General features: G+C 36.9%; 1 protein-coding gene across 1 annotated transcript in view; it reads right to left on the bottom strand.

Moving 5' to 3' along the window:
• The window catches only part of PAWR (pro-apoptotic WT1 regulator), a 72,644-nt gene that overhangs the window by 27,066 nt on the left and 19,511 nt on the right, over positions 1-26,067 (bottom strand). Inside the window, exon 3 of the mRNA XM_054632220.2 lies at positions 8,267-8,395. Coding sequence (XP_054488195.1) covers positions 8,267-8,395 — 129 coding nt within the window. The remainder of the gene's footprint in view (positions 1-8,266; positions 8,396-26,067) is intronic.

Here is a 26,067-nt window from a genome sequence, read left to right as displayed (position 1 = left end):
ACAGCATCTTATGACACAGCCCACTCCGGTGAGAAAACCAGACTCCACTTTTTTAAAATCTTCTTTTCTACTAAAAACACAAATCCATACAATGTAACAAAAAACTAGCAATCTCATTTTTATCAAAACAACTCCTTGAGTGTAGTTAAAGCCTCCAGTTATACCAGACAAGACCACCGTGCAACATTATTACTCCAACCCAGAAGTTACCTTGAAGAATTAATTTAAAACTTACTATGTAGAGTGGGGGTTTTCCAACCTGCAATAACACATGCAGAAAAAAGCAATTAAAGCAAATCAAGATTGCAAAGTCAACCAATTCAGAACAGGTCAGAACGTCCTAGACCAATTCCCCTTTCATTCAAACTCATGATGCTGCCCTTCCTGACATCATGATGTATTTTTCCACAACATCTCTTAAGTGGAACACAAAGAACTGTACTCAGTGAGTAATGCTGAATATTCATACTTGCTACCTCTTCACAAAGTGGACATGTGCCTTAATTACTTAGTTATTAACATACTCAAACTGCTCTGAATATAGGCCCATTTTGGTAAAAATTACCTGAGTGATTGCCTGATCATGTGTGACCATGAAAACATGAAATTCCTGTGTTCCTGTTCCCTTACACAGATCACAAAAATCATCTGGGTCTCCCAAGCCATGGGAGCCATGGCAGATGGTAACTGAAGCACCTGGTTCATGTTATGACCCACACAGGGCAGCAAATTCCCTCCAACTAATGTCACTTTAAAAACACTGCACACACACAAAACTGACTTCAGGTGCAAATCTATTTTAAAAATTAGTGATCTTTTAATACTTAACATTGAATTTGAATAATTTTTAACTAACACTTATGCAAATACTTTTCCACATATAGTCAGATTTCCTAATGAGTTTTCTACTGCAGACACTATTATTGCTTAAATGCTTTGTGGATGCTAATGACTGCTTTCATATCATCTCTGTGAAGTGCATCACACTCCACCTGCAAATAAAAAACACAAGATGAGTATTATCTGGTAGTTAAATCTCAAATATTAGAGTCTCATAACCTGATTTGGCAGAATTACTTACGATTTCCAAACTCAAACACACATCACCATAATTAATGTATTTCTGTACTTTAATCACATTTAGTTCCTTACTTTTAAAAACAATACCAATGTTATAATCATGTTATTATGCAAATAATAACTGGCCTAACATCTAAAAAATGTAGTGCTGAAAAAAATCCATGTTTAATACATTTAGGCGTGCCTAGTGTAGCACAACTACATTTTCTCTATGGATGGAAATTAACATCAAGCAACAATCACACAAGATACTTACATACCCTTGAATGCATACATACAGTTCTTCATTGTGAGAACTACATGAAACCTAGATGCCAAACACCTTTGAAAAGCCAAGATCATGTATGAATAGGCATGAATACTATTACCACATACTTTGGATAATGAGAGTAATTGTAAAATGATGTTGTATGACATTACACTGCTAAATGAAAAGCCAGAAAAGGTAAAATAGTCAAGAAGTGCAACTTGAGTTGGCTTATTTGGCAGTATAATCTCAGCACAAGATTGAAGCACAAAACTCCATGGATGCTTCTGCCAAGCAGGTTTTCAGCTGCCCTTCTGAAAGGAGATGCAGGTAACAAATTCAGATCCCTGCATTTCTCAGAGTCTGCTGCAAGGCTAAGAAGAAATTTTATTCCTTACCTTTATTTACTGCTTTCAGCAAAGCTTATAAGGTATGTCTATTAAACATTTAAACAATAAACACTGATATATATCCTTGCTTCCAAAAATTTCAATGTGTTAGGCCACATTTAAAGAAAAGAATCGTATTTAAGCAAACAGAACTACACTTCTGTAGAGATATCTCTGGACCACATTCCTTTTAGAAAGTGCCTGCAATGTTTTGGTGAAATGTTAAACTTTTTTAGAACAAAAGGTTAAAAAAAGATCAAATGTGGTTTTCCTTCAATTTTCAAAGGCTTTTGAATGACTTACAACTGAATGCACAAGGCATAACTAAAGGGTCATGTTAATAAATCAAGTTTACATTACTTCACTAGCACCTAACCTATTCATACTGAAGTTATACAATGAACCCAACCTACTGAGACACAATTTCATAGTTGTACCATTAATGCTAATTATGTAGACATTTCATCCTACCCTCACCTCCAATCAACAAGGATTCTTTCAAAGGTACTGGGTAATTTCTACACTAAATTGAATGATTATCCAAGCATCCATCACAAGCTAACCTCTTGCAGAGTACAAAAACCTGCATTGCTGCTACAGAGAGTAGTGAGAGCAACTCAAGACATGGCAATACTGCTGTGTATGTAAGTCAGTGCTCTGAGCTGAAAACTCGGGCAGCTTTGCCTTCCCTTGTCTTGGATTAACAGCTCCACAGGAATTCAGTGCTAGGATCAAGCTTTAGTCTGTCTGCTAATGCACATAATTTGTACTTACTGCAGGAATATAATACAGCTTACAGTCTAACAAGGTTAAGAGCTACAAATGAAGTGACATTTTCTGTCTGGCAAATCCATTCTGTGTTTGTGACTCCAATTCAGTGTGGATGTTTAACTGTCTAAAATGTCTCTCACAAAGCAGTATCTTGTATAAAGTAATTTTGTAAAATTCAACATCTTAATTTCTTGTTCATGTACATGCTAAGACCAATACAGGGAGAGCAAGCAATGTGCATTACAATTGCCTACACACAGCAAATTAATTGCTGGAACATAATTATTGCTACTTCCAACTGAAGTGCAAGGTCTTGAATGAGGCCCTGGGCTTTGCAGCAATACATAATATAAAATTAGGTACAGCAAAACAGTTGTCATAGTGAGTCATCTCATACTGGGGTCCCAGACTTCAAAATACTTGGGAGGCAAAATTCCCCTCCCAGCTTCATACCAGCACTACAAATACCAAGACAGGTTTCTAGCAGATAACTGCAGAGTCTTTGGCAATCAGAGAGATGCAAAAGATACTGGTAACTGTGATAGTTATGATCTTCAATTTCTTAATTAAGAAATACACTAGACAAATTCTGTGTGACAATAATAAAGATCAGCATTCCCTTTCTACAATAAGATACTCTAAATCATTCTAGTATTTATAAATAATTACCTTTCAGTTGAAGGATTCAGAGTATTAGTTTCACAAAGGCTGAAGTTCAGTATCTAAGTGACTCAGAATTTCCTTTTTCCATGCCCACAGGCGCAAAAATCTGTATATCTCACTATAATTGATTCCTATTTCCATGTTATGTTAGTAGCAAAAATCATTACATGTTTGGGTCAAGTCTTCCAGGGAGAGGAAAGGATTCAGCTCATCCAGCAAGAGCCATTTTGTCCTCAGTGAGGAGAAAAACACACCTCTAGAACTCAATAATCCCCATTCTCATGCCAATGACAAAAGTAATTTTGAAGTTCTCAAATGCCTTTTTGTCTCTTGATGCTTTTGTCAATATGTATTTACTCAACTCCCATATCTTAAATGTCAATTATTCACAGCTGATATATTTTTGGCAGTGTACTCATTCACTGCTCAGCACAACTAGCATTCACAGACATTACAACATTTGAAATAAAATGCAAGCAGAAAGGAACCAAAGATAACATAAAACAAAGGATTTCAAACCCTTTCCAAGGTATTGAGAATGATACTTCTGTATTATTATAGAGTAACTACCAAAAACCAGACAGTTGTAATTTGAAGATTTTAATGGATGGAGGACCTATATATGTGTCTCTCACTGCAAGGCTTTATATTAGCTTTGACTTAATCTTCTCAGCCTTCCCCTTGGCTCTCCAATTTCCCAAAAACACCATAAGGTGACATATACATCATTTTGGCTCCCCAATTTTCCAAGAACACCATAAGGTGACACATACATCACAACATACTACCACGCTCAAATATCACCTTTGTAATGACCGATAAGTTATGTTAACCCTACGGCCACATGATTACATGAAGAAGGGCACATATTTGGGACATATTTTAGGAGGCCAGATGCACAAACAACTGAATTCCAAAAGGCACATGACCATAGTATCAGCAAACCTAAATGCTCTGATATAAAGGCCTTGCATATGGTGTTTTTTGGCAGGGTTTTTTTGAGTATTAGCTAATAGTAACATCTTTTCCACATTCTGAAACTCAGAAAGTTTTCTAAAAGACTTTAAAATAAATCTTCATTAAACAAATTGGTTTTTTTCAGCCAAATCTTGTAGGTTTTTTGGATGCAAGCTTTCTGTATAGCACATAAATACTAACACTATTTTCAATGAAGACATGTTCACTACTTTGAACACACCGTTTCTATCCACCTGCAAGAAAGACATTGCTATCAAATAGTTTTGCACTATTTTCATTTTTGCCATCTCTGCTAAACAAGAGCTAGATTTCTATAATTACCAGACACTGAAGATTTCTAGTTAAAGTAGAAACCTTAACTTTTAAAGTAGTAGTTTTATCTATGCTTGTCCTTAGCATTACAGATTTTCTAGCTCTTTTGTAAGAGGCTCACCGATATATGACTTATCACCCTCAGTGTGCATCCCCATATGCATCACTGGTGTAGCCCACAGTACCATAACTCACAAGATCAGAACAACTGAAGAGGATTTTAGTCCTACTAAGAATTGGAGGAAAATCGAGCCAGAAAGTCAGAGTCAGATATAACACTTGTTTAACGTTGAGATGAGATGAGGCTATCCACACTATCTTTTTCTAAAGTTAAACAACAAATTCTTTGATTGCAACAGTTTTTCAGTGCTTGTAACATTGCCAGACCTATCATCTTCTATACTTTCTATACTGCCAATATAAAATAATTCAGAAGATGATTTCAGTCAAATAGCTCTGCTTCAGGGAAAATACTCAAATCTGCTGTATTTCTAGATCTATTCTTAACAAACCTGGTATGTCTGTGCTTTGGATGAAGAACTTCCAATTCAGACAGAGTTTTCAAAAAATGTACATATTGCCTAAGAAAATGAGAACCGCAACCTCTGACAATGTTAAAAGGGAACTGAAAAATCAGATTAAGGACTGGAAAGAAAACCTTATTAAGCAACATATTTCCTCATCAAATATGAAGTCAATACTATTTTATTTACCATTTTCACAATAATTATGTATTTACAAATTTCATTAAATGATAATAAGAATGGACAAATGGGGTAAATAGCTGTAACTACAGAAATGTATTTATTCTGCTTAGTACATGGAAGTAAAATATATATTGGTCAATGGCAATTTAAAATTAGTTCTTACATCTACAACATAAGCTCTACTTTTAAAAAGTATTAGTCTTGGACAGAGTAGAATCAAAAGGAAATTAAGTCATCAAAGCTGAAATAACACTACTGTCAATTTCTGTTCAAAATGGGCAAGTTCTAAGTCTTCTAATAAAAAGTGAATTGACAGAGCCCATAATAAACTGATTAAGTCTTGGTAGCTACAACTTTCTAAGGTTCCATCTGTTCCGTACATGTTCCACCCTGGGCCTTTGCCAGATCCGAGACCTGGGACTCATTTCTGTATTGTTGGTGACACAACACTTCTGCTGTGCTCTGTCAACCATGAAGTAGTGCCTGTTGGGAGAGAGGTGACAAACTTGGAAATGTAGGATACAATTAATACAGACAGTTTGGTAAATAAAACCTTAGGTTGCTTGTCTAGAAGCATAGAAAATATGGATGAAAAGAATAGAAAATATGGATGAAAAAAAGAGGGCACGGGAATGTAGCCAAAGCATTATATAATACCACTAGGAGAAACTAAAAATTTAAATTTTTGGAATACCTGCTGAAGAAGTGAAAACAGAGTGAACAAGAAACAATTTTACAAACAACTTGGAGAAAAGCATAGAAACTTTTCAGCGTGATGGCTCCTGACAAATCTGCAAAGACAACAGATCTGGTTATATGAGGCATACTCAGAGGAGACAGTTGCTTTGAAGAAATATTTTTGTTGATGTTCACCATGGAAAAGAATGGTAAGAGTGTCATATCAGAGCACTCCCTCTGGAGAACGGTCTATTTACAGCAGAAGCACTGTTAAAATGTGGGAAAAAAATTAATAAAAGAAATTTTAAAATGTTACCTACCAGAATGAGGCAGCTATTTACTCCTTGAGCTTTGAAGAAACTATTGATGTTACTAAAAAATATAATAGCTGAACTACTCGAGATCAAATGGAACTTCTCATTTAAAACTGCCCTAGTACCACAGGGTAACATAAACATCATCCTCAAGAAGATTCTTAAACAAACACAGAACTATAGAGGAGTAAACTTGATATTTATATGGGATAAAGTGTTTCTAGTAAATCTAGAACAATTAAGGAATAAGTAAGTAAATATGATACCATGTGGAAGAGTCACCAAGGCAATTGTAGAATAGTTACACTTTGCAAATCTAATACAGCTTTTTTAAGTTATAAAAACATGTCCAGGACAGAAATTTGATTGACAACATACTGCATTTCAAAGGCATTCCCCAAAGCCTACTCAAGAAAGTAATCTCCTCTTAGAATAAAAGAAAATGTCCTGTGAATAAACCACTGGTGAAAAGGCAGGACATAATGGTGGACCCGACGGTCAGCTTTCACAGTGGATGGAACAACCAAAACAGTGTCACAGGAACCTGTGCAGGAACCTGGGCTTTTCAATGTGTTTGGGAAGGAGATGTCCACAGATGCTACTCAGAACAGAAAAGATACAGATCAACTGTTAAAACATGAATGACTCCTTTATTGGGAGTGACTGGGAGGTGGAACAGGAGATTAAATTTAATGTAGATAAGTATAGTGTACATAAGTGAAACGAAAGGTGAACATGTTTCTAAATTTACACAGGCAATGACCTCTGAGCTTGTTATTCTCACTCACAGATAACTTGAAAAATGTTATGTTAGATTAGGCATTCACACATAAACAGTAAATTCAGGGCTCAGGAGACAAATAGACATCAGGAATTATTAGGAAAGAAACAGAGAACAAAACAAACCTCACCACTAAACCACTCTATGACTGCATGTTATACTGAATGTTTAATTGGTTCTGTTTTTGGGTACAAAACAAAGCAGAGTCAAACTGGAAAGTAGAGAATGTTGTTGAGTAACTCCTGTAATGAGGAAAAACTATGTAAAATAGAATTATTCAGCCTAGGGAACAGGCAGCTGAGAGGAGCCATCCTCTCTTTGCAGCACTCAGTCACATAAAAAGGAAGCAGTTGTTCCCCATGTCTTCCACTGGGACACCTTGCTGAAATCACATGGAACCATGGAAAACGACAGATTCAACTTTAACAAAAGGAGACTAATCTTGACATTCCAGGTAATTAACCTGTAGACTTGTCTGCCCCAGGCTCTTAATGTTAAAGGCATCCATGAGCAGATGAAAGACTAGGCCAAATTTTAGAAGGAAAGTGCATCCAGATTCACCGATCCAGCCATGCCACCTCTAGTTATGGATGGTTATAAAACTACCCATGAGCACCACATCCTTGGTTTGTTTGCATTTTTTTCTCCCTGCACATGTGCTGTTGCCTCTGCTGTCAACAGGCAGAGCTGGATGGCCTCAGTTTGTACAGCTGGGTTTGTACATGCTGTTAGGTAACAGAAGGAGAAACAAGACTGGTTAAAGAGACTTAGGGCACTCAGGAAAGAGACAGAAATTTGCCACAGGTGGTATAGTATGAAGGAGGGGTGTACCAGGCATAACTGGCAATGTTTTGATGTCAGGAGAGCAATAAAAAGGGAGAAAAGGTTTCACAGAGGCAAGGGCTGTTTACCCTAGGAGTTAGAGTGTTGGTTTCAATCCTAGAATCAGTAATTAGAAGTCAATAAACAGAATAAATTAGGAAAATGTGTTCTGATTTAAGAGGCTACCTCCAATTAATTGAATATTCTATGCCTGTCAGTATTTTTCACTTGAATCTCCCAGTTTTTCTTCCACCCACTAAACAGTAAGTTCTATGATGAACATCAAAACTATTACCTTCAAGACCTCTACAGAAACAGTAGATTCTGTTGTCAGAATCTGCATCTCAGTAGTATTAAGTTTGTGGAATGGAACCTCATACTCTGTTTTCAGCAATGTGTCAACTCCTGAACTTTAGGGTTTTTTTCATGTAGGGTATAATCTACTGTTTAGAAATACAAAGAAGGAAGCAGTACGAGTTTTAAATTGGAGTAAAATGATAAAACAAACAATGTTAAGATCTCACCTGCAGTAAGTATGAGCAAGAGGTATCTGCACTGGAACTCTCATTTTGTACCGTGTTCTGCTGAGTAATAGCATCCTCTTTCTTTCGTTCCTTCTGCCCTGCTTCATCATCTTCATACTCATCAAGGCTCTAAAATGAAAAATATTTGGTTATTAGTTATAGTCTTTGTATGTTGCTCCACATGCTTCCCATATTTCACAAAATTCATGCATCAGTGAATATCTTCAAATATTAATTTCATATTTCAGGAAAGTCTAATTAAGTGTTTAAATGCTTTTCTTTCCAACTAACAGCTTTTTCTTCCTGACAAAAGTAAGAAATAATCAAAACACGATTCATTTTGACAAAGGTTTAGACAATGCCATGTAAGTTCAGTGCTAATCCTGCTGTGAGCAGGAGCTTGGGCTACACCTGAAGTTCCTTTCATCAGAATGATTCTACAATCCTGTCTGCCATATGCAACTGTATTACCTTTACACAAGAGATTTTCAGGAAATCCAGAAAAGAAAAAAAAAAGTTCATTGTATTCTTCACTCAACAACTGATCTTTTTTGACATAGTGGCACCTGCTGAAGTTGAAGTGTCAGTCTCAATCACCCATTTTAATTTTGGCCCTCTAGGTTTTCATTTTTTCTTTGAAAATTTACCATTGAAAATCAGTAATTTTTTTAATGACTTGGACAGTCATTAATTACTCACAGTTTTACACTTACATGTAACGTTTTGACCCTTCAGCACAAATGTTTCATACTAGATTTGCTGAAATACTTGCTTTGAGAGGATTAAGTTTCTAAAGCACTGACTGCTGTCAGGCCAGAGACAGTAAAACTAAGTAGGCAAGTAAATAAAAATATAAAATAATCAGTATTACTGCCTCTGTCCTAGCTCAAAGCCAGGACAGCTTTGGGCTAAGTCAGCTATGTTAGAAGACCAACTTAAAGCAGACAAAGCTAAAAAAAACCCAAAACCTCCGACTATGACATCACAAGCTGTTTGCTGGCACTCTACATCAGAACAAGAGATGTGTGAAACCTTGTTACTGAAATACAGGGAAATAACCAGTTTAAGAGACCAAAAAGCTTCTAGATTGATGTACAGTACCTTGAGAAACAGAGAACAGGACTAGCAGATAACAAAGATGAATGTCAAATTATTTCAGTTATTATTTCAGACATTTCTAATGCAGTAAAAACTAAATCAGTATTCTGGCTCAGGTACTGACAATCTCTGTCATCACCTTACACAAAGGACACCAAACTAGTCAAAAATATATAATGAGAGTGTTGGAATACAGTATCTTTAAAAATAAAGCCAGTGTTATTTGCTAGCTGAAAATAGCACTAGTATATCAAAAACTAACTCCAGCTCCTCCAAAGCAAACGCCCTGGTGATACACGTGCTAGAAAACTGGCAAACCAGAAAGGGATATGTTTCCACAAGTGAACCTGAATAAAAGCCATTTCAACTCTCCACAGCAGTGCTCATGACAGCAACACTAATGCAATTGCACTGGTCTACTTCTAACAAACCTTTCAATGTAACTCATGCAGACTGCTCCTACCACTAAGGCACACTTAGAAGGTTACTATGGCTAAATCATTACACATTCAAAAACCCTTTCAATGCGGCTTTTCTAATAAAATAACTACAAATATTTAACATAATTCTTTAGGGTCCATTTGTAACAAAGCATTTAAAAAACACTGCCATGGTACATTCTAGGAAATTATATTTAAATCAATATCCTCTACTTTTTATAAACTGTAAAACTTAAAAATTTGATGACATAAACTTATGTCCTAATTTATCCCATTATCATATTAAGCCATTATGAAATGACCCAATAACAAATAGTAAGGCCCTACTGCAACAAGAAATGGAGTCATCTTTGCCTCTTACAAAGCCAGCCTTGTTCAGAAAGAACTAGGAGGTACACAGAAGTTATCATGTAAATTTTAACTACTGTCATGCAGATGAAGAATGATACTGTGTTAGAAAAACAGAAACATTTTCAGATTGGCCTTCTGTCTCTAAGTTGTCATGACAGAGAATGGAAACAACTTTGCATTTTCAAGGGAAAACGTTCTTTAAGGAGAAAAATGAAGCTGAAATATCAATATTGTAGGAAGAAGTGTGTAGTAGTGACTGAGTAGATAAGTGTACCTTTCTCCAGAAATTCTCTCCTTCAGATACATGCTTCTCAGAAGGTTTCCAAAGACAATGAGTGCTCAATAGAAATATTTTTCTCTGAATACAATTACATCCGTAATGAAGAATGTTCTTCTCTCTTTTAATATAAGGTTACCTGCTATTAACTATTCTTTTAGCATTTTTGAACAGGAACAAAATCTGGTATGAAAGTTCTAGCCACATAATTTTAAACTAAACATTTTCAGTTGGGATTTGCCAGCAATGTCCATTCCCACCCTTTCCTTTTTTCTCAGGAAGGTCCAAGATCACCAAATTCTGCAAGTCAGTATCATTGAAAGGTATTCAACCACCCCAAACAATCCATACTTCCAAGGTTAAAGGCCTTCTTCCCAAGCATGGAACAGTTGGTTAAACAGTTTATGTAAGTCTAATTCTGTTTTAAAGGCTATGGGAGCTTGCTCCCCACTCCAGTTCCCTTCACTGCAGCAGGTGTCCCACCAGCTGAGGCCAGCACAAGTTTGAGTGGTGAGAACCACAGAAGCACCAGGTTTTTGATGACTTGTAAGAGGTGAGGTGGAGGAGTCAGGAGCACAGGTTGGCAGTCACCATCCATGGCTGACACAGCACATTTGGCCAGGGCTGCCAACGCCTTCCTGCCCTAAAGCAGATCCGTAGTCACTGTCAGAGGCCGTGGTTTCCCAAACACAAAGACTGTGCTCCCCTTCCAAACGTGCAGACACACCAACTCACATAATGTTTACAAAATGCAGGCTGAGCAGAAACCAACATGCTAACAACTACATCATTTAAACCTTTTACTGCCTTTTAGGAAGTTATTAAGTTTTGCTTCAATAACCATTAGCCTTAAAAAGGAAATCCACTTGTTTTGACTCATGATGAAATAAGCTCTCTTATTGAAAATATCCCGCTTATGCACTTCATCTTCAGTTATTACTTGCTAGTATTATTGTCATTTATGTTCTTAGCTAATTTTTAGAGGAATAAAAATCAATAAAACCACATTTTGCTTTGTGGGTGAGGGTTGATACACTATTACTGAAAAAATTTAAAATGTTTAAAGTGCTGTTAGACACTTGAAAAATTGGGTTTTTTTCAAACTGCCCTGCAGCTGAAACTGCCTCAGCCCACAAGACATTTCAATTAGCTGGATTACTGTGTTGTTCATGTTGCAGGCTCTCTCAAATACTGCACTTTGCTGTAAAGACTAGTTTCACATCATTGAAAAAGACGTAAGTACAGCAATTACTTTCTCTGTCAGCACAGCAGAGAAATGGACTTGTAACCACGGAGGTGTAATTCTGACCCATTATATAATTCTCTCTGTTCATTCCCTTTCCTCTGCTTTTTTATTTTGCCACTAGGCACATACCATTTCAGATTCTTATTTTCCATTAAAATCATCTGAGTTTTGTATAGCAGATATTCAATGTGACATTCCCACATCTGATCTTAATATAAGGAATCCACAGAAATTTTTTAGGTTTTCTAGGATTTCAGTAGATGTTTGAAGCTGTAGTATAAACATTTTTTGTAAACCTCTAGTATGGAAAATACAAGCAGACTAAGATGCTTTCAAAAGAATCAGACTGAGGAAAGAAACTGCCACAAAGATATCTCCACATTCCAGCACACCACCACCTCCAGTTTAAGGAGACACTGTACAAAGAACATTTCTAATGATTCACTGGTTTGCCTCCTATAAATATTTGTGCATTGCTAAGAACAAGCAAAAGTTGGGGAAGGGCTGTCTTTTCCCTGGAAAGAAGCAATATTCCTATCCTGTGCAGATCAGTTTATGAGCATGCACAAGCTGCTCTCGCCACAAGAAACCACACTGAGTCACAATGTCCCCATTCCCCATCCCTTTCCTGCACTAACCTGCTTCTGCCTTACAGCACATAACTGAGGGCTCCCAGCTCATTTCATGAAAGGTCAGTCAGGTTCCTTTCAGCAGGTTTAATTAGCTCAATTGATTTTGCCTGGACTAGATACTAGTCCATTCAAACTACTTATTTCACAGAACTCCAGGAATGGTTGTGCTACATCAGCTTTTTGCAAATGATGAGCACTTGAGATAATACCATATTTAACCAGTACAGCAAGATGTGCAGGCAGATATGTACTCTCAGTTAAAACTCATATTCAGCTTCATATTGGGCAATAAACAGAAACTCTACATCACAAGCACCATCAGTTATCTCGATGGGCTCTCCTAGCTTAACCATGGTAGTAATGTCAAAGAGGAAACAAATCGAGGCATCTTCCCATTTCCCTGAAACAACCACAGACAATCTAAAAAAGCAATTTTAAAAAATCAATTTTACCATAAGGATATTTCCCATGCTGAGAAAAAGTTCAAAGTGCACTATCACAACTTCACCTCAAGACACTGTAAAACTGCAAAGGTTTCTATTAAATGTAAGTATTTTCTAAAAGCTTCAACAGTAGAAATACAAGACAGAATATAAGAATTGCTTTTAACTCTGAAAAAACTTATCCAGGCATTTACTACTGCAACATACATTTTGGAATTCAACATTATCTTTCCCTTGGCTGACCAAGGAAGAACCTGGAAAATTAACTAGGAATAAAAGACAACTATCTTACACATGATTTCTCTATAATCACTCTTCTTACTGCAACATTGAGAACCAAATGCTTCCTTGCTTTACCATGCACAACTTTGGTATCAGCTAAATACCACCTCCCTATCTCTTTGCATAGTATCAAATGCTTCTGGTCAGCTCTTCCCATCAAAACCAAGCAAAAATCCCAAACCTCTACGATTTAAGATCATGTATCTCTTCCCCTCTGAAACACTAATACTAACCATATTTATAACACACTTTTATTACACTGTCCAGACAGCACCCAAAATATTTAAGTAAGACACATTTAGAGTAATAAAATCTTTTTATTGGAATGACAGTATAATTGGAAAAATTCTGCAAGCCTTTCATCACATTTCACTTGCTGAAGTGCTTTTCTTTACAAGCTGAAAACCATTCCTACAGAAGTGAAACAAATAATGTTAATCCTAGGAACTGTCTAAAACCTACAAGCAGTTGTATCAATTACGCAGCTAATGATTTTATTTTTTCAAGACTTCAATTCTTCAATTCTCACATTAAGCGAGCCCAGAAAAGGATACTGAACTGCAACACCTTATCCACACAATTTTTGTGCACTTCTAATAGTCTACATCTGTAACTGGAGCAGTCCAATATCAACCATTAGTATAATCACAAGCATGGATTTTTAGCATAGAAGAGTAGCAAAGGCAGGAATCTTTGGTATCTGAGATCAAAAGAGACCCTAGCACAAGAATGGGTCAGTGCCCAGCAGGTGGGCCAGAGCACAGCTGACTGCAGCCACAGGATTCGCTCATCCTTGACCATGTTGCCAACCAAGCAATCCTAAAAGACGAGCATCACATAGATCAGTCAAATGTACGTCCTGCTCTACAAAATTCACAGCATTCCTGATTATAAGTCACATTTACATTTTTTAACTCTATCCTTTTCTCACCCATAACAAGAATTTATAAGTACCTACTTTGTACATTCAATTATATTCCAGAGCAAATACAATTTAAAGTCTCAAAATCCTCTTAGAAATGTTTCAGGTAAAAAACCCAGCATATTTGTCTGCATTAAGAGCAAAATAACAAAGTATTTTGAATTCTTTTAAAGCTTTATGTAAAACATCAACTGCATCAACACCAGAATGTCAATTATCCCTCATTATAATAACAAAAAGCAGCAATGTTTGCAGTTTGTTATTCATCAAAAAACACTGTTTGGTCACCAGTGTTTTCAAACATACCACAAGAATGAGTTCAAAAGTCAAATGTTTAACTTAAACTAATCACCCAAAAATCCTTTATCACAAGGCTTGTCAAGAATGATTGGTGGTTATGCTTAATTTAACTACTTAGTACATGATAAGAAAGTCACAGAGTAAAATTCCAGGGATACAAGAAAACTTGTCTTGCAAAAGACAAGCTATTGAGAGTTATTAAAATCTTTCCAGAAAATAGAGAGACAATAAAAATTATGGATTGACAAACATCAGAATTAAGCACCAAACTATTTAACTGAACTCATGGTTAGCATTTTAGAGCCCTTCTGACTGATCAGCACCTAAGAACAGAAGAATCAAGCAGCAACAATGACTGAGGATCCTTATGCAATGACATCCAACTGTTTACACCTGTTCCACAGGGAAATTATCATGTAAATAGAATTATGACTCATCCAGAAGAAATCCCAATCCCATGCTCTTAAAAAGAAAGTATGAATCAACATCAAATAAAGGGTGTAAGAAAAAAGCAGCCAAACCCTCCTAATGCTGTTGATGTATCTGTCTTTCAGAAGTATAGGGTCCTTACATAGCACATCTCTGTGAGCCAAGAGTGAAAATAAACATCCTTCTCATTCAAATTTTGCACACTGCTCCTTACTTCTATTCTGACAGTAACATGTCTTTTCCCTCCTCTGCTGATGGTGGACATCTGGTAAAGAGTTAATAAAAACTACTTTGTCTGCACAGAAATTACTAATAGTGTTGAACATATGAATCTAAAAGTTACAGAAATGGTCCCAAAAAATCACACACACAGAGAAGTGGAGTCAGTCACCAAACCAGTCTCATTAACCCCCTAATAAACATTCTGAAATGATGCATCCTATCTGAAACAAAGATGGCAAACCAGTGGTTGAGCAGAAGAAATTCGGTAAAGCAAAGTTTGCCTGGTTCAGCCAGGGGGGAAAAAAGAGATCTGTTAAAAATATTTGCACTGTTCACAAAGAAATACCTATTAGTTTGCATCATGCCAAAGATGCTAGGAAACAACAGTCACAGACTGCAAGAGCAGAAAAGAGAACTCTTCCTGGATGTATAGAAAAAAAAGCGATCATTTAGACGCCTATGCTACTTTTTCTATTAAACTGGCTCCTGCATTAGGTATGATTTTGGGAGATGTTGGTATTAGAGTGCATGTAAGCAATGGCCGAACAAAAGCCACTCAAGCAACAGATAATGGAGTAAAAATGTCTGTAACCACCATCACTTTGACTTTCACTGCCATGTATTTCTTAGCAAACAGAAACAGTGCTCCAAATGAGAGAAAGACTTATTGTCATGTAGCAAAAGACCATACATATTGAGCACCATTCTCTTTAAAGCCACAGAAACAGGAAGAGAAAAAAAATCTTGGAGAAGATTAGCAAGCTATTTTCAAAACAGAATTATTCCTTTTAATGTGACCATGTAACACAGAAGAACGTTCTTGCCCCCAGTACATCTATGGTGCTTCTGAGGAGAAATAAAGATGAGGTCAGTACTGGAAGAATGTTCTAAAAGGAGACCAAACAGGTTAATCAGTGGAACTGTATTTCTAACTATCCTATCCCCTAAAGCATGCAGTTTGGAGCCATTTACACTGTCTGAATATCAAGTTGCATTTAATTATTTTTTTTTAATGCAGTGACTTCATAGGCTTCTGCTCTCCTGCCTAATGGGCTAGTTGTCATTTCTCTTATTCTACTCACTGAATCTCATTCATTGTTTACATACAGTGGGTGTGGGATTGGTCAAACTAAACAAAGGCAAAAAGGCTGATGAAAAACAACTGAACACAGGCAAGCCAGGACAGCAGACTCAAAACCCATCCCAAAGGGAAAAAGAAAACTTTGGCACAATACTTTTTTGAGAGTTGCACTACACTTCTCATTTAGGAGTGAGATCTTCTCAAACCACAGAAAAACTGATTAAAAAAAAATCAGTCAGATTTTCTGCACTTCCAGGTGCTTCTTTTGAGTCCTAATACAAGTAAGTGTACTAACCAGAGATGGACTCTACATTCAGCTGTGGGGCAGAAAAGGAAAAGTAGTACTGAAAAAGGAGTTCAAATAGAATAGGCACTTATCTGGATGAAAAAAAAAAAAGTTTGAATTTGATTTCCAAGGCAATAAACAAGCACTTTTGATGGACTCAGCACTGTTATCAGGAATAGACAGCACTGATCAAAACTGTGCAGGCAGAAAAAGCACATCTGTAGTACTGAAGCCTCCATAGGACAGATATAACCAAGTAAGATGAAAAAAGTTTAAAGTTGTTGCTCAAGTCAATATTTTAACTATTTCCTGGGAGAACACCTTATATCTACAGGTTTATCCTAGTGACAATTCTGTGAAGCTGTTTCCCAACCTAGACTTCCAAAATCACTCTTTAGCTCTGTATTTGTAGGGAAGTCCTCTTCCTCAGGAGCATTACCAACACTTTTTTTATAAATATATCAATGTCCAAGTATCTTGATAAAATCCAGTCCAGGTTCTCATAGTGCAATCTTACATCTTAACAGCCCAAGAGTCTTCTGTTACCTCCACTTGTATCCTTGCTTCTTATGGAAACTGCTCAAAAATGCCAGCTCTTTTGTGTCTGTATCTTTCTGAAGTCACTAGTGCTGGTGGGTGCGTGCATGTTGTGTTCCAGACAGTAATTAATACTTAGTAAGAGATTCTTTAAGACATGAAAGTTGCACAAGTGTGAGGGGGCTAACTGAAGTTTGCTACAAGAGAAATATGCAGATTAGTTGCCAGAGTAATTCAAGGACTAGACAAAACAGGCAGTTACCCTTCCACCTAAGCAGCCAGCACTGCACACAGCCCTGAGCCAGCTCAGCAGGTGTTCGACTCTTCCCATTCAAAAGCTCTGGGAGGAACTAAAGGAACTATGGTATTGACTTGGGAGTGACGAGGAGAAAGCGTGGGAGACAGAAAGAGCTGTGGGAAAGGCTCACAGAAAGAACATGTAGCTGATGCCTGGTGAGAGGGAGCTACTCAAGTAAACAGATATTACAGCAGCAAAAATAGCCAAGCAAGCAAAGGACACATCTGTTTCAATTGGTCTGAGAAGCAAAACTACACAAGGTACTTGTTTTTTGTGGTCTTTCTGTCACTGTGAGAATAGGCTGCCTAATTTTCCCTGCAACGTGCATTCAAAAATTTTCATATTTTGATTACCAGGTCTAAAACAGAGTTGGGCACACTACACTTCCAGTAGGTAAGAAAAACTAGGATTTCAGGGTGAGAACATGCAAATAGACAAGACTTTGCCACTGAAGAGTATTTCATGTGCACACTAAACAGTACCAGAAATTCAAGTATATTAATACAAAAGTAGCATTTAAATATGATGACCTCAGAACAGAGAACAACATGCATAGACAGAAAACCAAATCCATCCAGGTGTGAGGAAATCATAGTACAGGATCATAATGGGAGGAATGAGTCACGTCACACAGTTGGTCCAAAACAACTTCACTCACTGGAACCTTACACTACTGTCACTCATTCCATAAAAGAGCAATGCTATTTCTACAGGAAATCAAACCAGAACAAAGCATGAATAAATAAAACACAGAAAATGCTGGATAAATAAAAGCTTACATTCACCAGTTCAGAATTTATACAAAAAAGGCAATTTTCTCTTACTGTTATTTTAATTGTTGAGTGACTGATAGAATTTTGGGCTTTTTTTTAGCTATAGAATTACTTGCATACAATATAGTGTACGCCTTGGCCACTATTCAGACATGAATTATTTGTGTGTCACCCCATCTAGACACAGACAACAGCTCAAGCAAGGAGCCTGAGATGAGACATCTCAAGCAAATCATTAAGATTTCAGCTTATAAAGCATTTAATATCTTGATTCATAACAAACTGTACCATGCATTTCTTCAAAATAGGAATATTGGGTAAAGTTCTCTCTTCTGAAATACTCAGAAATCTACCCATTACTGGTGACTGGGAAACTTTGCTACAAGGTGACACAGATTTGCTCTGTGCTCCAGACCAAGGCACTGGCAAAGGTCTCCCTTGCTGAGGCACAGAACAGAAGGGCTACACCCCTTCCCCCCTTTCTATTGAGTGTAATGAAAGCGTGAGGTTAAGGTTAAGACTGATGCAAAATTAACATGCATCATGTTTGCCATGGTAACTGTTCACATGTGTTGTTTTCTGTAGACCAAACTGTGGCAAACACAAGGTAATTCAAGCTTTACCATTCCTCAGTGAAAGAAAGGTAAACAATTACAGGCAGCCTGTAGGTACCACAGGGTAGAAGCATTCATTCCGTTGCCATGGAGCAGCCCTGAGCCACTGCTGTGTCCAGCCCAACAGCCTGTCACTCTGACCAAAGAGGACAAGGAGAGGAACTCACATGAGTTGATAACACTGGAAATGGAATTCCACTCAATTTGTCTCATATAATTACCTATCACAGCCAAATGAGAGTTAAAATCAGACTTTTGTCTCTTGATTTAAAGAATCTTAATGACAAAAAACCCCTTTCAAATATAAACTGATGCTGCAGGAGGGATCTTAACAGGAGGACACACACACACACAAAAATAACAAAATAAATCCCCCCCAGCTACTGCTGCACTCTTAGTCCAATCCAAACCAGAGAAAAGGAAGTAAAGAAGTATCCGAGGAGGAGTCAGGAATGAGGATTGTGCTGTTCACGTTATTAAAACATTTCTCAGACTACAAGCTAAAGCCTGTAATAACGATGCTTGGAAAACAGAAGGCTGAGTGAGCATCTGAGGGTGAAAAGGAATGTTTTTACAGGCGCAGTTAGTAAATACCACTGGCTCCTGCAGACATTCTTCCTTAAATGGAAATTAACATTGCTTTAGGTTAGAAAAGAATCTCTTGATACAATAGATGTGATAGGGTAGCTATTAACCTTTTAGCACCTGCACTAAACGAAACAAAAATTAGCAGAAGGCTTTATATATACAGTTTTCTATTCAGTAAATATTTAAAACTCTTTCCCTTCCCTGCCACATGACTTTTGGCTGAAGATCTGGAAGAGCAAGGAATCCTAAAGTCTCACAAACAATATTAAAATAATGTGGAAACGCAAAGTTTCTCTGCATATCTATGACTAACTGTGTGAGGGCACTAGACAATTTAAAGAAAGGAAACTACTCTAGATACAATCAGAACTGAACCTTCACCCTAAAGTTGAGCCAAACTTTATTTCCACACTGAAATAACTCTGCACTGCTTTGATTTTACTTCTGCTTCCTATTTTTTTTATTTTCTTGTCCCCCTGCAACCGCTTTGTCCAGCCAAGAAAACAAGACTTCTCCCTCCCCCAAGATTCCTAAGAAATTTAACAACATAATGGGGAAGGGCTGAGGTTCCACAACAGCTAGAATCAGCAAGTGTCCATTTAGATATACTCCAACTCTCTCTTTCCTGCCCTGCACAAGGGCATCTACCAATCCTCTGCATCTCCTCCATGGACACTGGCAAATCATGTCAGGGTAATTTCCTAGCAGAAAGGTACCTCTATGAAAAGTGAACGGTATTTTGTACACCTTGGTCTACCCAGCTACAGAATCAAATGGGTGCCAGGACCACCACAGGCAAGTCAGGTAAAAGCAAGGATCTAAAGCAGTCTGGACATGGAAAAGGATAAAAATCTCACAAAATTAAAACCTCAGCAATTCAAACCAGAGAAATATGGGTTCAACAGAAATTCATCTAAAAGCACATACTAACATTAAACATAATTAACTGTTTTGGGATAGAAATAGCGTCACTGATAATACTAAACACCATCTATTTTTAGAGGGAAACAAACTACTAATTCAGACTTCAGAGCTCCAACACAAGGCTTGGGTGACTTCTTGAATCTGCAGGCTGTATGTGCTACAGAATAGTTTTCCCCTTGTAACCTGCACAGCTGCTACTGCTCTAAGCTGGAAAAGGAGGACTACTACAGAGCTGCAGAACTCATCCATCCAACCACTGGAAGTTTCACCACCATGCCACATCACGGCACAGCGCTGCGTTAACATTCCCCAGGTAAAAAGCCCATCAAGAGTCAAACACTGGATTAACACTCTCCTTCTTCTTCTTGACTCCACATGCAGCAGGGCCATTGCAACTCAAAGAAGACTGCAACACAAATATAAATTAACAGAATGGAGAGACAAGAACAAGCTGGACTTAACCTGTCTTGTCCAACACAAACAGCATGAAGTCAGAAATACCTACAGTCTGGTCAAACAGCCCAGCCTCATCTTCTGTTCATCCTGATGCATGCACTGCCCATCCTTCTGTGCTGGCATGTTTACCTGATCCCACAGTAAATGAATTCAATTAATCCCAAAAATGTAAATGTTCAGAGCTGCCACTTGCCCTTTATTATGACAGGTGCACAAACATAACTGACAGCACAAGGACCTGGCCTAACACCATGTGAAATTTGTAATGAATTACCCCTCTCTTGGCACAATATACAAAAACACATTAAAATATGTATACCTTGTATACATAGCATACCTCACATTAGTGACTTCTCCTGCAAGTCATTTTAGGAAAAAAATATCCATTAAAACAAGACCACAAAGGATCATAACACAGGTACTGCATATGCCCTACACTGCCAGGATTTTAGTATTCTCTTATTTCTGCTTTAAGAAAAATTTTCTACATTTTTGAACAGGGAACTCCTTTTTATAAGTAGAGCTTTGTACACATACATACTTCTATGCCTTTTTTTAAAGTGTACTTATGACATAGCTTGTAAAGATAAAAAGAAGGTATTGATAATTTAGCTGCAGTAGCATATGCCTGGAATATAAGTGGGGTCTAGGATTTTTCTGGCTCTCTTTATTTCTATAACATATAGATCTTATTAAATGGAGTTAGGATAATGAAAGGCTCTGACTCTCTTCTGTAGCTCCTTTGCTATTTATGGTTTGTGTTTGAAAACTGTTTCTAAATTGTGGAGAGGGAAGCAAGACACAGGTACATCTATGCAGCAAGCACCTACAAGGGCTTTCACAGTCATTCACTACTGATACAAAAGGTTTTCTCCCAAAATCTCAGCTCACTTTGTAAACAACCAACTGGATTAGTGAAAACAAAAACACATCTTGCAAATAGGATGCAGACTGATTCAATCATGCATTTCATTCAATCTAGTAAGACTTTGTTGCAAGAACAACAAGTACATTACAGAAAAAACCCCAACAACATGCAAAAAGCCACGTCCAAAAAAGAGGCATAGAGCAGCTTGTCTAGAAAAACAATATTTATCACTGGAGATTTTAAAGTACACATCAATGGAAGATAAATATCAGGAATAACACAGGTGTAAGAATGCTGTTGGGACAAGATGACAAACTGGACAGTTCTTCAGGGCTCCCTGCAGCCTAATTTTCTAAGAGTTTTCAATAGCAAACTCCTTGCAGGAAGAGTTGCAGTGGCAACAGAAACAACAAATAAGGATAACAAACCGCACCAAGAACACATTTATCCTCACCAACCTTCATGCATACATCTCACAGAAACCACCTGCAGCTGCACAGCAAACTGGGAGAAACAAGCATAAGCAGCAGGGCAATTCTGCTCTCACATGTATGGGATTGCAGCATGCTGGCTCTTCAGCAGAAGACATAGAGACATAGGTACATATCAAGAATTCCCCTAAGCACAATATAGTTCAAATCTGAGAAGGTAATGGTCAAAAAAAAAAAAAAAAAAAAAAAAAAAGGAAAGAAATAAAAAAAGTTGTTCCATATCTGCTTTGCTTTCAAACACATTCCCACTCATCCCTGCCAAGAAGATGTTGGGATGTTTCTGGAACGTTTCTCCTGAACAAGGACAACTGCTCTTATGTCACTTCGATTACAGGCTCTTTTTTTTTTAAGCAAAGAATATCAGTTCCCAAATTACACTTTTCCCTTCTTGACCTTATCCAAGTGACTGCACCAGAGTATTAACTTCAATCACTATATCACACCTACTGAAGAAACTAGTTCACTAGTTCATCTACATTCCCTGTTAGCTTAATGAAAATTACTAACTACCTTTCTTACAACCTCTGCCTTCAAGCTATTTACAAGACATACATAAGTATACATATGTATATATGTAGTTATACATATGTATATATATATAACTACAACAGAGTTATGTGATTGTCTCAATTAAAATACTAGGAAAAAAAGACGTGCTAAATTACACTGCCTGTTCATTAGTCAAGAAAATTAGGTAAAATAGATCTCCCACTAATTTACTTAGAACTGACTCCTATCTAGCTGATCTAGATTTATGAACCTAGAATTGCTTTTGTAATTATAAAATATATCAAATTCTCTGAAAACTTCTCCAGTATTCCAAGGTTTCTTAGAAATCAGTATTACCAGACCAGAGACTACTATGGAAAACTTCTTTGAAAGTTTTCTGGACATGGTAATTTTCAAATGTTTATCCTTAATGGACATAAACCAACTCCCTAGAAAAGCTTTTCTTAATGTGAATACTTACACTGATTTCCACTGGGCAGAAAATAGAAATATTTCTTCAATATGTACTCCTAATGGCAAGTACTAATCAATGTAGCATAATAATACCAATCTAACCAGAAAGATACAACATGATTTACATCATAACTGAATAACTGTTTGAGGAAAAGAATTGCACATTAAAGTCAGATGGGTCCTCCAAATGAAATGTAGCACTTGGCCTTGGCCATGGCCATGCTACCAGACCTTAGAACCGAAAACATTCATTTAAAGTATCCAAACCTATTGTTTAAAACAACCCCTTATTTCCCACTGTAATGAGCTAACAGCACGCCCTATTAGTAACTCTGCCTTAAGTGAGATAGGCACATAAGAGGCACAGAACCCAATACTAACACCATCACAGCTGATCACTAACCACAACCCCAAGTCTAAAGCAGGATCTTCCCTGGCAGATGAATGAAGGTTCTACTGAGAGCAGGACAGGTCCAAGCCAATCTGCAGTGGCCACAGTTCTCAGTAAGAGATGCTGCTGTATACTTCCAGAGGAAAAATCTGAAAACTACTGGTTGAGAAGTTTATCTGTGTGTGGAGTCAAGTGTTGGAAACACTGAGGATTTATCTGACTCTGCTGGCTTTGATACATAAGTTACTTATAAATTCTTAAAAAAGAGACAAGAATTGTAATTTTTTGTTTTCTTTTTAATCAATCCAATGGTTTGTTTTATTTATTACATTCCTAGAGTGCTTTAATTTGTGGTTTTCTTCATATGCTCACCCTCCAGTGAGCAACACTCCTGGCAAAGCTGTCCATGCTGAACTTTCAATTATTCAACAGCACAGACTAAACATTTACCTCTATTTGCCACAAAGCACATGCACTGCTACAGTCTATTCTTAAAGACAAAAATTTTAATAGAAGTATTTGTAAAGAATGCCTATTTTGAAACACAGCATTCAATTGCTTGGTGAAACCCTTTGGCAAGGATCTTGTGCATTCCTAGGAGGATTTAAATTAGCTTGCCGCAGAACAAAACCTGGGTTACGGATAGTAACTTGGATACAGTCACACACACACACACAAAAGAGAACCTTCTCACTCCTCCTGATCTTTTTCCTTGAAAAACCACAACCATCAACATGCAAAGCCTGTTTTAATAAGATAATGTGAGGGGGTTTTGGGGAAGCAAAAAATACTGATTGCAATATAGTCTATACACCAAGTTAAACCTGTTTGTACTTCTCAAAATTACTAAGGAGTGTCACTTGGCAAAATCCTACAATATCTGAAGCTGCTACTTTTGAACTGATATTTGAAAAGACAATTTTACATTAAAGACCCAAATTGTACATCTCAGTTTGAAATTCAACTGCTGATTTTTTCTAAAATATTATTTGAGACATGCTTGCTTAAAATAATTTCTTAGCTGTTCACTCAAATCTCACTTTTCTGTTCAGCTAATGAGTAGGGCATCAGAATAAAGACAGGTCTTAACATAAAAAAAGAAATTTAAACCAGTCTCATTAAAACAAGGCTTCTCAGCATTCAGTTCCCATCTTCTAGGGAATCTTCATATACATGATAATTAGCTTCCTCAAAGGCTAAGGCTTAAATGTCATTTCTTTGTGTTGTAAATTCTAATTATTCATAGTAAATAAATTAGTGATACTCTTTTATTCCTTAAAGCAATGTAGAAACTTGAAGTAATCGTACAACTGGCAAAAATTAGGAGTTCCCAAAAAGGGAAGTAAAACTTCATTCTTCACATTCCAGTAGACTTAAAAAGGGCTCCATTAACACTAACGGGTAAAGGGCCAGTGACCTAGAACTTTACTTATGGTCCAAAACTATTAATGAACTCTGAAGAATAAGGAGTAATGGGTATTCAAAATCCCAACTCCTGTGATGTAGCAGGAGAATGAATAAGCTGTGCTCTAATTTACTCTGACATGCAGCACATCATGGCTGCAGAAGCAGTATGTTACAACAAACCATCTTTCAGGAGTCACATTCTTGGGAAACAGCCGATTCCTGGGGATTCTCACACGACCTTTAGTTTAATAGCAAAATACTTAAGAAATTAAACTACATTTTTTACATATAAGTCATGAAGAAAGAAAAAAGTATTGAGGGGGGGAAGAACATGCGATTTAGCCTTACTTGAGGAGACAATAAAATCAAATGGACTTTATGACCACTCTAACATTATGATTATTATTCAGCTTTATCCCATCTGTAAATTTTAGATTATGGATGTCACAGTTATCCACTACTGGAAGACAGAGACAACTTGAATATGTTCCTTGAAAAATTCCCTTGAAAAACTGTCAAATGAAAGGGCATTTAAGCATCTCAATAGTCAGCTCTTGTTCCCTGGACCATTTTATAGACAAATAAAGCATAATATGAACCAGTATTAAAATGACAAAATTATTTTGAGCTTTCCTCAGACTTGTTCAGATTTGGGCTCTACAACTAAATCAAGCACTTGATTAGAATTTGGCTTTCTGAATGGAAACTAAGGAAACAAAATACCATTCTTGAAAACACTAAGCTAAGTTACTCACAACCAGTAGTGTCATTCAGCTTTCAAAACCATCCTGCAAAAAAAAACCCACCATGCAAAGCATTCTATTACTAAACATACCTTAAAACTTTTATAAAGAACAAATAATCTTCTCACAATAGTGGAGTAAGTGCTTTTTTATCAGCACAAAGGCGGAACTCAGCTTTTATAAAAACAAGCACTATCAGATGATTAAGATATTGGGATAGATTTGAAAAGTTACTACATTTTTCTACTAGTCAGAATAAACACTTAATGCTGTTCTCACATTCAAATTTAAACTATCTGTAACTGGATAACAGATACATTGTATGTGCATTCCATAATTCACCAAGACTATGAGTCTCCTAGATGGCTCCTGCAAGCATTACCAGAATTCTTTAAAATACTATAAATATGAGAACACATATCTATCCAAATCAGCGCTGAGTATTGTTGTTACTAGAAATACTTCTGGTTCCAACTAAAATGCTTCAGTTTAAAGAATGAAGAACAACCTAAAAAATATCTCCTACTTCAAATTACTGCATTGGACATATCATTTGTGGATTCATATTGATTTCCTTTTTTGAAAGAACAGTTGAATTAAGGTCCCTAGGTGCCTGAAACATATGGAAAGAAAAGGATCTGAGAAAAACGTGAAGTTTTACTAGCTTCTGAGGAAGTTACCTTGAAAAACAGGTAATTCTTTCTTTCTTATTCCTTTATAAAAAGAAACAACCCACAGT

Source organism: Agelaius phoeniceus, chromosome 5 (assembly GCF_051311805.1).
Source record: "Agelaius phoeniceus isolate bAgePho1 chromosome 5, bAgePho1.hap1, whole genome shotgun sequence".
NCBI classification, from domain to species: Eukaryota; Metazoa; Chordata; class Aves; order Passeriformes; family Icteridae; genus Agelaius; species Agelaius phoeniceus.
The sequence above is the reverse complement of the archived record's forward strand: the minus strand, read 5'-3'. Positions and strand labels throughout refer to the sequence as shown.